This window comes from Peromyscus maniculatus, chromosome 2 (assembly GCF_049852395.1).
Source record: "Peromyscus maniculatus bairdii isolate BWxNUB_F1_BW_parent chromosome 2, HU_Pman_BW_mat_3.1, whole genome shotgun sequence".
NCBI lineage: Eukaryota > Metazoa > Chordata > Mammalia > Rodentia > Cricetidae > Peromyscus > Peromyscus maniculatus.
In genome coordinates, this window is record NC_134853.1 from 102,213,262 (window position 1) to 102,227,071 (window position 13,810).

The 13,810-nt window shown below is 40.6% G+C and overlaps 1 protein-coding gene across 25 annotated transcripts in view; it reads right to left on the reverse strand.

The window, feature by feature from the left end:
• Mpdz (multiple PDZ domain crumbs cell polarity complex component) overlaps nucleotides 1-13,810 on the reverse strand; it is a 158,926-nt gene that overhangs the window by 7,284 nt on the left and 137,832 nt on the right. For all 25 annotated transcript variants that reach the window (XM_076564433.1, XM_076564431.1, XM_076564428.1 and 22 more), the window contains 9 exons: nucleotides 12,028-12,120; nucleotides 11,860-11,934; nucleotides 9,582-9,747; nucleotides 7,440-7,585; nucleotides 6,964-7,047; nucleotides 6,621-6,814; nucleotides 4,289-4,436; nucleotides 1,992-2,078; nucleotides 699-789 (listed from right to left, as the gene is read on the reverse strand). In XM_076564433.1, the coding sequence (XP_076420548.1) occupies nucleotides 699-789; nucleotides 1,992-2,078; nucleotides 4,289-4,436; nucleotides 6,621-6,814; nucleotides 6,964-7,047; nucleotides 7,440-7,585; nucleotides 9,582-9,747; nucleotides 11,860-11,934; nucleotides 12,028-12,120 (1,084 nt within the window). The remainder of the gene's footprint in view (nucleotides 1-698; nucleotides 790-1,991; nucleotides 2,079-4,288; nucleotides 4,437-6,620; nucleotides 6,815-6,963; nucleotides 7,048-7,439; nucleotides 7,586-9,581; nucleotides 9,748-11,859; nucleotides 11,935-12,027; nucleotides 12,121-13,810) is intronic.

The window sequence follows — 13,810 nt, forward strand, 5'->3', positions numbered from 1 at the left end:
CCAATGGGAACACCATGCCATTCCATTCCTCCCTGTTTCAGCTTTGATTACGTAACTGTACAGTCTACTCTGACTGAATCAAGAGCAGACTATGCTTTGGAAAGAAAGTTGCTCACACAGCTGAGAGGAATAGTTACGGATGAGTTAAAAAAAATCTATGCACTAAGTGTCTAAATTTCTAGAATATTAGTCACATTGCAAATAGAGACTGCCATATGGCGAGTTCCTTCAATTTGAAAGACTCTCAACCAATGCATCAAGCCAAAAATCCTCTGCGCCATGATTTTATGTAATTAAAACACAGGAGAATTGTGTCAATTTTTTCAAAATTTTTGTAATTTTAATGAAAAAAATAAGGCTTTGCTTAGTGGTATTTTCTGATTTACTGGAGTTACATTCAACACAGAAAAAGGAACAAAATCAAATATACTACTCTGCTTGGTAAGAAAAAAATTACAGAATTTTGAGAATAATGAATCTATAACTTGTAAAGCAAACATAAGTGGGAAAAACTGCCACAGGGCATGCCTTCATTTGCTCAGGATTTTGGCCAGTGCATGTTGTATATTTACATGAGGATAGGAGATGGTCTGGGGAGGAAATGGGCTCAGTGGTAAACAATCAAAAAAAAAAAATTAGTGTCAACAGCCAAAATCAGAGCAGTACACTTCATGCATAAAATGTTAAGCCGATCTTACGTGCATTCTTCTTCGTGTTGCTTTCCAATGATTCAGATGCATTTATTCCAGAAAGCGGGAGAGTGAAGGATGACAGGCTACTGTCACTCACCTAAAATATACAGCAATTATTACAGACAGTTTGGGAAATTACAGTTCCCCTAAGTACAAAATATTTCACAATTCCATTTGTTTATCTCATCTAATGAGAAACACTGTTAAACCACCGTGGTATCTGGCAATTTAAAGGGCAACTTAAGCATAGTTACTGGTTTCTTTTTGCTGTTTAAGAAATAATGATACAAATAATTGAAGATGAAAGAACAGTTGTAGTTGATTTCAACCTATGTCAAATTTTAGTGGTCTTTCATATTCTCTCTCAAGACTTAACTTCCTGTGAATTTAAACAACTACATAACAGCCAGGGCTTCAAACTATCTAACAAGGGCCAGTGAGCTGGAACCTGATGGCAGTAATTAAAAAGTTAGTAAATGTGCTTTATGAACAGACTTAGGAAAAGGAGACTCTGTCATCAGAAGATAATACTGCAGAGAAAAGCTTGCCAAGAATCAAATTGTTCGTGTGTGTGTGTGTGTGTGTGTGTGTGTGTGTGTGTGTGTGTGTGTATGTGTGTGTCAGGGGGCCCTCATGTGCATGTAAGCATGCATGAGTGGACGGCACAGGTCTATCTTAGGTACCATTGCTCAGGAGGCGTTCAGCTTGCTTTCTGAGCCAGGGTTTCTCTCTGGGGCCTGGAGCTTGCCAATGGGGTGAGGCTGGCAGGTCAGTAAACCCCAAGCTGTCTTTATCAATCTAGAAGTGGGATTGAAAGCACCACAGAAGCTGGCTCTTTCACTGGGGTCCTGGGGATTTAACTTAGGTTGCCATGCTAACTCCACATAGACTCTCTCTCTAGCCCATGAATCAGGGTATTTCAATGTCATAGTTCTATAAAGGAGATGGCTTCCAATCACCTACCTGAATTTCCCAGGTGAATAGTGATTGATGTTTGTCTGACAGTATCTTAAAAGTACGTCACCTTCACTGGACCTGGTACACTGATTAGTGGCTAACTTTGAAACAGTGGAAGAAGAATGCTGGAAACAAAGTCCCTCTGAATGCCAAGAGCCTTCAAGGTCCAGGGGTCCTACCAGCCATGTTTCCCCTATTCTTCACAGTCAAACTCTACACTCAGGTCCACACTGCTAGAGGACTGGATCTGGATCTGGGACCCTGGGCAGACTCTCTGGGGACATCTCTGAGCGCCTCTTTGCATGTGGACTGGCTTTGTTCATGAACTCTACATCTACCCACCTGACTGCTTTGAGAAGGCCTCCTCTCTGAGTGGAATGGACCAGCTTTGATTCTTCCAACTTCTAGGGTTACTGTGCCTAAGGAACACTAAGGGAGGAAGTTTATGAAAATGTTAAAACAAAATTCTACAATCATCGTTAGAAAAACATAGTCTAAACTAAAGGCATCTTCCTTTTGAAATTTCCATAGACAGGGCAACCCCAATCCTTTCTAAAAAATGGTTTTCAAACATTTAAACTCATAAAAAAAATAATATAGTAGCCATAAGTGTTCATCTCAGCATTCCACAATTCACAGAGAGATCATTCCTACCAAGACAAACAGAAATTGAGAATTAAGTAATTTCTCCTGAAACACCATGACCATAAGAAGGGCAAATGAAGCAGGGAAACCCAGGTTTAAAATGCAAACCAAAGCTCAAATCGACTGCCCACACAACTTACATTTCGTTTAATAGAAAAGATAGTCATATAATTCAGTCAAATTTCCTTGGTGCATGGCAGTTGAGCAGACCTACTCTGTAATACTTAGATAAACACTTCTACAAATGTAACGTTACGAGCTGACACCGGGCAAGAAATGCGTGTGGTCTAACAATAACGGAAGGGGCACAAGGAGGTGTCTGAGACCAGGGCTTCTAGAGTCAATTTTCCTATTACTCCAAAAACACTTCAATAAAATTTATGTCCATACATTATTTGTATATTTAAGACCGTCTCTTATAAAATAAAGAATTAGAAAAAACAGCACAAGCCGGAGCAAGCCAAACATACAAATATAACTGTTTATGGCTCTTGTTGTATATTGTCTGACTACTTTTAAAATAACTAGCTGGACTGACTTGAAAATCACTTCTGTTATCTTGCTGTGACCTCCTCCTCTCTCTTTCTGTAAGATCGGCCAGTCTCACAGAGCTAACAACGTTCCTCATTTATCTCCAAAATGAAGATATTCTTCCTTAAAGAATTCTGGTCACTAGCTAAGCAAGGCTTGAGGCTATAACTCCAGAACTCAAGAGGCTAGGCAAGTAGGTCACCATGAGTTCCAGGCCAGCTTAAGCTGCATAGTGAGTTCTAGGACAGCCTAGGCTAGACAGTAAGACCCTGCCTCAAATACCACTCCTCTGAGTCCACAAAAAAGAACAATTTTGATCACTTTGTTTTGATGACTTTAATAAACAACAGGTTTAATGCATGCTCCATTAATAACTGATAGCTAATAATTAATGTAGTGTGCCAGGTCCTATCCAAACCACAGAGGTTAAGGTGGAGCTTCACCTGGAAAGACTTATGGGAAGCCAGCCTGAGAGGTTCCCATGGCAGCACATGCCCAGCAGCACTAACAGCTGTGGACCTGACACACATATAAGCTCATGTTCCCTCAGACCCAGATGTAGGGAATAAGCAATGATAGTGTTTTCAAGTCCATGCTGAATTAAACTTTAGGAGAAAAATACATCAGGCAAAGGAAAACACAGTAAACAACACCTCATTTATAACACAATCTCCTCTAGAAACTGAACTGTTTCCTAACAGGGAAACTCTACCTCCCACAAGTGTTTTCTAAGGAATATTCTGTACTTCACAGCTTATTTTCAGGGTGACTCCACCTTCCAACAGAGAACTGTTCCTCATGAAGAGCTTTCTTTGGGGGAAACCTGCTTCATAGTGTAAGATGCACTAAAGCTCCAAGTGCTGTTGGGGGCGGGAGCCTTAGAACTGTCACAGTAATTCCTAGTGTTGGTGCTATGGCTGAGTCTGTACTAAACTCCCTTCAGAGCAGGAGGATGATATAGTTGAGGACAGTTTGACATTCACTTTAAAATAGAGCAACAGTGTTGAGTCAGATGGGAAGCAGGCTTGTGTGAAACAAAGTGAAATTCTGCCACTTGGTGTCACAAAACTAAATACCAATTCTGCTGTGCCTAGAAAGGGGTTCAGGAAGGGGTTGAAAAAGAAAGGCCAGAAAACATTATCTCCTGCAATACTGTGGGGCCCGGGTGGCCTCCTAATGCCTCAAATGAGTGACTTTACTTAAACCAAGTTATAAGAATATATCCAGAAAGAAACACAGAAGAATAGATGTGAAAACTTTTGTGGTCTGAATATATATTTTTCTTTTAACATGCACTTTAAAAATGTGCTATCATTTCAGGTATTTGTGTCATGAATTCTAACAAAGCTGCTAGGCAAATATACAACAACATAATAAATGATCATAAATTTATTGTTTTATCTGAGATGACTAATAACACATATAATTACTATACAAAATTAAGCTTGTTACTTGATTTCTACCTTTAGCAGGGCAGCAACTGCTTCCTGGGTGGCATTACGGACATCTTCTCCATTCACCATTAAAATCTGGTCCCCCTGCATCAGTCTCCCATCAGCATCTGCAATGCCTCCTTTGACGATATCTGATACAAATACCCCGGTGTCGTTTCTGCAAGCAACAGTACATTTAAGCATTAAGACTGGTTCTCAGCTGCAATGCAAGGCTTATTTAATCAGAAGTAGTTATTCTAAGTGAAAATTTTGTCTATCTTTAACATTTTTGTAGTTTTGTGTAATGCTGGGGTAGCTTTGCCAGAATATGAGAAGTAACAGTGAATTTTATCTTAAAAGGATATTTCATAGATTGAAAGTATCTCTTGGAGCATATTTAGTATTCCTTAGTTATGTACTCTGAATAAGTGAGTACAATTCTTATTTTATGGGCACAGCACCGAGGAGATGGTAAGACCAGCACTGAGGAATCAGTGGCTGGGTACTAAGTACATGGTTTTTCCCCACACCCCACTGAAGTCGTCTATGAACACTGGCCTGCAGTTATGTGAGTATGTTGAGATTATCATCAATGCCATTAACCTTACTGAAAATAAAGGATAGATATGTACTACAAACTGAAACTGTTACTTACAGTTTAATCACATTACTATGTTGTCTTTAAGTCATTATGTATAACAGATTTAACTTTTATATACAAATATAGATTTATTCAAAACAAACAAACATTAATCTTATTGTTTCACAAGACTGAAAACAAACCTCTGGAATTTTCCATTAAGATACAAAGGTAACTGAAAATAGGATTGTACAATAAAATTTGAATTACACAAGAAGACTTCAAACATACCATCTGACCACAAAATCATTCCATCTAACCATGCCTTTTCTCATTTTTAAACAGGAAGTTAGGATTAGATGGTCTAGTTAGGATTTACTACAAGTCGTTTGTATAGTGTTCTGGTCATCTAACAGACCATAGAGCAGCCTTGCATCTGAAATGATTTTTGCAAGTGGTACTGTATCCCCAAAACAGCCTACTTTCCCCAGATATATTCCTACTGAGATTCAAGCAGCATCATGTACTTTCTCTATGCATTAAAAAAGTTAGGTTTTTGATTTTCTTTGAAAACAAACAAACAAACAAACAAACTTGTAAATGTGTGTTTTAATTCCAATATAGAAGTGTGGCTGCAGCCTAGATAAGCACAACCCATGGACAGTGCTTCACTGGAAGGTGCCTCACTGGAAGGCTGCTCTGACATGGTGGTCTGTGCAACCTAAGGACAGCTGGTGGTAATTCAAGGCTACTGCAGCCTACACAGGAGCTGATTCTGAGTTCTGACTCATCTGCTTAACTATTCCACAGATTCTGATCCTGATGGTCTTATAACACAAAAGGAAGAAATGTTTATGAAAATCACTATTGAGGCCAGGCTGTGGTGGCGCACACCTTTAATCCCAGCACTCGGGAGGCAGAGGCAGGCGTATCTTTGTGAGTTCAAGGCCAACCTGGGCTACAGAATGAGTTCCAGGAAAAGTGCAAAGCTACACAGAGAAACCCTGTCTCAAAAAAAAAAAAATCACTATTGGATAATATTACTTCCATAAACATTGGTTAATATAGATTACATACCAATATCCTTTAAATATTATATATTAATCTTCTCAAAAACCCTGCTTGTTGTTTTCAGTCCTCTACTGGTGGCACATGCCCTTCACGATGACCCTCGTCCCTAGACTATTTACCCTCTGTCTCCTCTTTTCTTGAAACCTTCCACCTGTTCTCATTCTTAAATAGGGAACTCAGCAGGTCCCTTTCTCATTCCCTTTTCTATTACTCCCAATGTGCCTGTCACTCTCAATAAATTCACTTGCTACAAGAATCAGAGTTTCATTCATCAGAGCATAATTTTTAAAAATAATTTTAAAATTTGTATTTTTTGTAGTGTATGTGTATGCTACCTGTGTGTGAGTACCAGAGGAGGTGAGAAGAGGGTGTCATATCCCCTGGAGTTTTAGTTATAGACAGTTGTGAGCTACCACCAAGAGTGGGTGCTGGGAAATGAACCCAGTTCCTCTGGAAGAAAAGCAAATCAGCCATCTTTCTAGCCCTTGAGGATGAATTTTATGAGGTCAAGAACTATTTCTCATTTAACTGTTCCTCAGGACACAATGTATCTCTTGGCACACAGACATTTCATACCAAATGACCTTTTGCTGAAGAGTATATAACCCTCCAACACATTACTTATAAATGTCGATAGTGACAGAACATTAATACCTTCAATTAAGGCTACAATCAATTTCAACGGGGCCCTGGGTTGTTCTCCCCACATACCTCTTGCCAACAATACTCAACCCCAAGCCTTTGCCTGGCCTCTTTTGCAGCTCAATGGTGAAGGTGTCACATACATCCTCCTCTTTGTATGGGGCCTCATCTCGATAGAGCGTCAGCCGCACTCTTTGTGGAGTCTGTCTCAGGACATTGATGGCTTCATCATGCGTAGCCTTTCTCAAGTCAATACCATTCACCTGTACAAAACAGGACACTGATGGTGAGGAGCTAGGTGCGGGGAGTGAAGGAGGGGAGGAACGAGGAAGAGAGAGAAAGAAGGAAGGAAAAGGGTCCATCACCCTTGACCTTTGCTTTTTACTCTAGGTCAAAAAGTAAGCATTCGTACCTCTAAAATCTGGTCTCCAGCCCACAGTCTTCCATCTTTACATGCTGCCCCTTCTTCATAAACTTCATGGATAATGATAGCACCCTAGAGCCCAAAACATAACAGACTCATGTGTTATCCATTTTCCCCAGGAATGCTGAGAAGATGGGAATCCAAGGACACTGTACTTTGTATACAGCTAAAAGGACATGCACTTTATGGGTCCATATGTGAGCCACACATCATTATGTGAGGAAACATCTAATGACATAATCTTTGTTAAAATGCTGAAAGAAGCATATACTTTTTCCTAATAGAGAAATTCCAAAATAAAACTCATAAAATTTATAAAGCATATGCAAATATAGTAGATATAGCACGATTACCAATGATATATTTCTTTCTCCACCTGTACATCACATTTAACAAAAGCAACAGAAATCTCGCTGTAGTCTCATGGATCACCTGAATGCCTGCATACTGGGTAGGCTACTCACCAGCAGTGTATCTGACCCCCCAACGATACTCAGGCCCAGTCCTGTTTGCCCTTTGGAAATCTCAATCGTCGTTTCACAGCCAGGGATGATGGGGCACGTGGCAGGATCAGAAGCAAAGACTGCTGGTGTTGACGACCTGCTTGCACCTGAAAACGGGTTTAGAATGAATAAGCCACGAATAAAAATTGCTTAGAAAGACTGCATGTCAAATTCAGCACACACGTTATCTATGAGAACAGAGAAAGGAAAGAGATTAGGGAAAAGGCAACTTCAAATCTGTCTTGAATATTTTAGCCATTTTGTATTTAAAATATCAAAGTAGTATGACTACTTCATCATCATTAAGCTGGGGGCTAGGCATAAAATTACTTGTATTTTTATGTTATTGTGTATTTTTTTAAGTTGCTGGCAGTAAATAGGACAAACTATGAAAGGAAATAAATTGAGAGTCAGGTTGAGCCTCTACTCTGAATTCAGTAGCCTATACTTCTCCAGAGCCAAACACACTCCCTACGGAAGAAGTATTCGTCACACTCAGAGCTGAGCTGGCCTGCACAGACTCACAAGCACACTCAGGGTGCAGCTCATCATTAATTCTGGTCATGATGCTGCACCACGATTTAGCAGTTTTTATCTTCTTTTTCTTTGTATCATGAAGCATCTCTTCTTATGAAATCAGTTCTGAGCATATTTGCACATATATAAATACATACAAAAATATTCCCTTTATTCATTTCTTATCTTCTTTCTTCTTGAGTCTCGTGGTATTTTTATACTTTCAACATTAAATCCTGCTACATACCTTTCTGAACACAGTGTGAAAAAATAAAGAGACCAATCCCCTGCTTTGATTTCTGAGTATGCACAAGACACACATTTGATGACCCAGGAAAGGACAGGTTTGTGGAGCCCTCTTGGTGAGGTGTATGCTGTAGACAAGATGTTCTCTTTGCAGGAAACCAGAAATAGACTATGCTCTGACTCCAGAAATGGTGAGAACAGGTGTGTGATATTTTCATTTATGCTAAGTTTTCATTAAGCATTTCATATTTTATACACAATGCTATTTAGGATCCCACATTAAATGAGAAAATCTTCATTAAAGTATTAACGGGTTATTTCAATGAATTTCCCAGCCCTTCTAAACACAGGATTACTGTTATCAGCGATGTTTTACTTTAAGACTTTTCAATAGGTGTATTACAAATGCTTTCAGCCTGTTTTTCCTTAAAAAACTGTCAAATGAATGGACTATTTCAGCTTGTATTATGTCACAAAAGTGTCTCCCTTCCCCACCTTCCACAGAAAGGTAATGTTTAAACCATTTCTAAATGCCGCTTTAGAGAGTTTACAGTTATTTATTATTTTATTATCCATGGACATTCTTTTTTAAAAAGTCAAGTAATTTTTTTTTGAGACAGGGTTTCTTTGTGCAGCTTTGGCTGTCCTGGTACTCGCTCTGTAGACCAGGCTGACTTTGAACTCAAGAGATCTACCTGCCTCTGCCTCCTGAGTGCTGGGACTAAAGGGGTGTACCACCATTAATAATGAGTTCTATATACTAAATTGTGAGTTTAGTGATACAAGAAAGTCTCACCCTTCAGTATCTCATCTGACATGAGCTTTCCTTTTCCCTGAACGCTCAACTTGGGTCTATCATGTACACAGCAATACCTAGCACTTTTAGCTTTAGTGCATTAGCAACCAGTATTGATCCTAGCTGTGAAACAGGATCTTATGTATCCACTTCATATACCAGGAAACTGAAGCTAGCAGCTCCTTGCCCATTCCACCAGCAGAAGTTACAAAATGACATGTCTGACTCTGTCCATGGATACCTGTAATTGCATGTACCTTAGCACGAACTTGAGAGCAAAGAAGACCGCTCCCTGGGTTTAGGGAGAAGAGGTTGAAGCAGGCACTACAGTGGTTTCCTAAGGTATCACAGTTGGGTAACCTATACACACATGTCTACTGCCCAGGAACCATACTCTCCTCAGTTACACCCTCTATAAACCATTCAGTTACCAAAGGTGTTTTGACTTCAATGCCCTTCAAACTACCCTGTGTGCATGCCTGCTTTGAAGGAAGACCCTCTATTGCAGTTGCCCTACAGCAGGACTCTCGCAAGCCAGTCCTTACTTGGGATGGGTTCTGGGTCCAGAGCTGGGACTGCAGGAGACTGAGGACTGTCTTTCCTTTCTCCACTGTCTGCAGAAGCTGTTGAAGGAACACCCTGGCAAGCTGGATTCCCAGCTCGAACGCTCAGTTTCACAGTTGTCTTTGCCATCTTCAGAAGGTTGATAAACTGGCCGGATATTGATGTGAAGGAGAACAGAATTCAAAGACAAATGAGAAAACATATACAAATAAAAGTCACCAGGATTTTTGCAATCTCTTTTGTGTATTTGTGTGTATATGCCTATGTACATGTTTATGTGTGTGCAGGTTTGTGTGTGCACAGGTACATACGTGTGGGCATGCCAAGGCTATAAGGTTTCTCACTGGCTTAACGCTCACAGATCTGGCTGGGATGGATGTTCAGTGAGCCCCAGAGAATTTCTGGTTTATGCTTCCTCATCACAGGTTTATAAAAGCTGGCACAGCAAGGCATCAGCTTTTTATTTCGCTTTCTCCTACTACTCCTCTTCCTCCTTCTTTCAACATGGGATCTGACTATCCTACTCAGGTTCCTTCTGTTTAAATATTGACTTATTTATTTACTATTTGGTGTGTGTGTGTGTGTGTGTGTGTGTGTGTGTGTGTGTGTGTATGCATGTGTGTATGCATGTGTGTATGCATGTGTGCGTGTGTATGCAATGTGTATATGGGTACCTGTGGAGTCCATAAGAGGGCATCGGGTCCCTTGGAGTGGAGTTGAAGGTAGCTGGAAGCTGCCTGACATGGGTGCTGGGAACAGAACTTACTAAAAGCACTCTTTACCACTGAACCCTGACTCTAGCCCCACAGATTCAGACTCTTAGATACTCCATTGACTGAGCCACTGCCCCCACCAAGACTCAGTGCTGCTGGGCTCTAACTCATCTTTTATCAAGGAAAAAGAGAGAAATGATTTCTCTGTGGTTTCTGGAGAAGCCAATAAAGAAATGATTCCTCTAGTCCTTCAACTGTCCAATAAGATTATGGCTATGGTTAATTTCTACTCTCCTAGAATAGCTTTGTCAAGATTCTTCTTTATATTAGTATAATGGAGGAGTGGCCACTGTGGATGATTGATAAATAAAATACTGATTGGCCAGTAGCCAGGCAGGAAGTATAGGCAGGACTAGCAGAGAGGAGAACTGAGAGAACAGGAAGGTGGAGAGAGGGAGATGCCAGCCTGCCATCCAGGGAGCATCATGTAATGGCAGCAGGTAAAGCCACGGAACACGTGGCGACATATAGATTAACAGAAACGGGCTGAGTATAAGAGTAAGAGCTAGACAATGGTAGGCCTGAGCTCATGGCTGAGCAGTTTAAATAATAATAATATAAGCGTCTGTATGTTTTTTTTTTTTTTTATAAGTGGGCTATGAGACTGCTGGGGATTGCCGGGACCCAGAGAGAAACACTCTAGCTACAAGTGGCTTTCAACTTACTACATTTCTAATCAAGTCTGTCCATCCCCAGGATGCTAGATGATCCCTACAATGCTAGATGACACAGGAAGCATTCTGCCTACTCTGATTCTGCAAGGGATGTAAAGCAGCTTCCACAAACTTCCACACACGCACTCATGAGCACATGTTAAAAGTAGGACAGCAAACCCAGCAACAGTAAAGTCAAGACAAATGCAAAGCAAAATCAGGTTTATAGGTTAAAGGACCCAAGCTTTAGTTGTTACAACTGAAAGATTTTAAAATAGCTTTAAGCTTCTTGGTGGCCAATGTAAAAATGGACTATACCCTAGAAAGGGTAGCAGAAAGATATCTCATCCCAAGGAAAACACAGCTTTTTTTCTTGGCACTTATGTACAAATAGTACATAAGACTCAGACTCCAGATACAAAGAGCTGTTCAACACCCACAAATACCAGGCACGTAATGGCTGCATCTTCAAATCTATTTAACAACAATATACATGACAGCTACCTCAGGGTAAACATTCATAAGGAAAATACACCCTTATTCTCAACATGAAGTGAGCTACTATTCTGTATTTCCAGATTTCTCAAAAGAAAACAGAGGCAATATTTATCAAAAATAACAACGAATACTAAATAATTTATCAGGCAGAATAATAACATCATCATGATTAGAAAAGAGAAAACAAAAAGTGGGTGACCTGAGGAAAAACCTCTTTTTGGAAATAATAATCCATTTCACATATCTCCCCAGGCTTAATTCCTATGCCCCGACTTGAGCCAGGCCAAAGGATGGGTTGGTAATGCCACTGCATTTTTTATTTTTTGCAAAAATACCTTCTCAACAGGACATCCAGCGACAACTTCGTCATCTACAGCCAAGATCTGATCTCCAGCTTTAAGCCGTCCATCCTATGGTGAGATGCAGGAGATCTGAGTCACTGTTTCTGAGCAATCTCCCCTTCCACCACTTCTCAGCAGCAAGAAAAAGTTAACGAGTGTCACCTTGGCTGCTCCCCCGTGCTCAGTTAGACTCTTGACGACGACTCCGCCGAGCGTGTCTTCCTCACTGATAGCAATACCCAAACCTCCTTGATCCTAGAGGAGTAAGTAAATGAAGATCAGGCAGGGAAGTCAAACTGGATTGATTTTACTCAAATGTAAAGATATGGGACCATGATGACCCAACACACCATCAACCTAAAGCTACAGATGCAATTAAAAGTCTTTCTAATGACAGGAACAATTCCTGCTGCAGGTTCTGCTGCAGAACCTCAGAGTCATTTCTCAAGAAAAGAGTCTTCATTTGTTGCAGAATGAGCATACCTGCCTGTGTGTGTAAACCATGACCCCAAATTGGCCAAGGCTACACAGCCAATAAATCACATGCATCTATATTTTTCAACATTAAAAAAATTCAGTACCAGTGGCTTTTACCTTCCTTTCTGACTACTTTTAAAATGGAGTGTTGAGCTTCTGTTCCAGCCAGAGCTAGTCACTTTTTGCACTACAGTTTTCACACAGAGAAGTTTCACACAAAGTGAGATGGAGAAAATGGCAAATTTGCACATTCTCTCAGAAGCACACACGTGGAGCCACACTTGCCATCAGAGAGTGGGTTACTGGCTTTGAATCCACCTTCTACCGAAGTATGTCACGTGGTATCTTTAATGTTCCCACTTAAGGCGGGACGCGGAGTGGGGGTGGTGTGAATCTAAGGCTTGCTGTTTTCTGGTTCTCTTGGATCTGTGGTTCTGTGGGAAACCTGCTGCCATGGCAAGAGAACACTCAGATGTGCCACAAGGAAGAGTGAGGGTCTCTCACCTACATTCATTTAAGGATCTCACCTTGGAAGTAGAAACAATTGCCACCCATAGTCCAAGCTTGCAGTGAGTGACTGCGGCTGTTCCTGTCAGTTTGTCAGGAACTATACAAGCCTGATCACCCAGAGGATGTACTCCAAATTCCCCACTCACAGGAACTAAGATACAACAAATGACTGTTTCATGTTTATTGGGGTTTGTGGTGACTTGTTATGTAAATGAAGGTGAGTAGCTTCAAAGATGTGAATTGAGTACCTCTAGTCAAGTCTATAATTGATGACCATAGTTACAGTCCCTGGCTGGAGTTCGCAGGTGACTTGGGCTAGTAGTTACGATGGATCTTCTGACAATCGGAAAACAGGCACCCTTACTTCTACCCCATCACATGTAGAAGAGGTGGCTCAGGCTCTAACTGTGACTGGCAGACTTTCGAGGGCTATGAAGATCAGCTTTGGAATCGGTAGACACTGTGCATGACTGCCCACAAAGACCTGGCCCTTGATGACACTCGTTAGTCTTGGAGTCAATCACACCTGAAGACTAAGCTGAATCTAAAAATCTTCTTTCATTTAGCTTGATGGAATTAATTTTCTCCTGTTTGTTACTATTTGGCTTGTGGTTTTTGTTGTTGTTTGCAACAGGAATTCTAAAGGAGCAGTAAGCCAAATATCTGCATGTATATTATAACCTAAGCCCACTAAGGACACTATAGAAATAAGTACACATACTGTAGACAAACTGTTTCAGAGAAGCAGGATGAAATGTATGAAAGGAGAGTGAGATGTGTGAGTGTGCATTTTCCTACCTAACTGTTAACTCTCCAGCTCACTTTTGCCACAGTCTGTGAAGTCCTCCCTCAGGAGGATAGATATAAGAAACACTGTCCTGAGCTAGTTTTAAAATGCCATCATGTGGTGTGATTCTGGAGAAGTCATATAGTCACATAGTTAGAAAACTGTCAACAA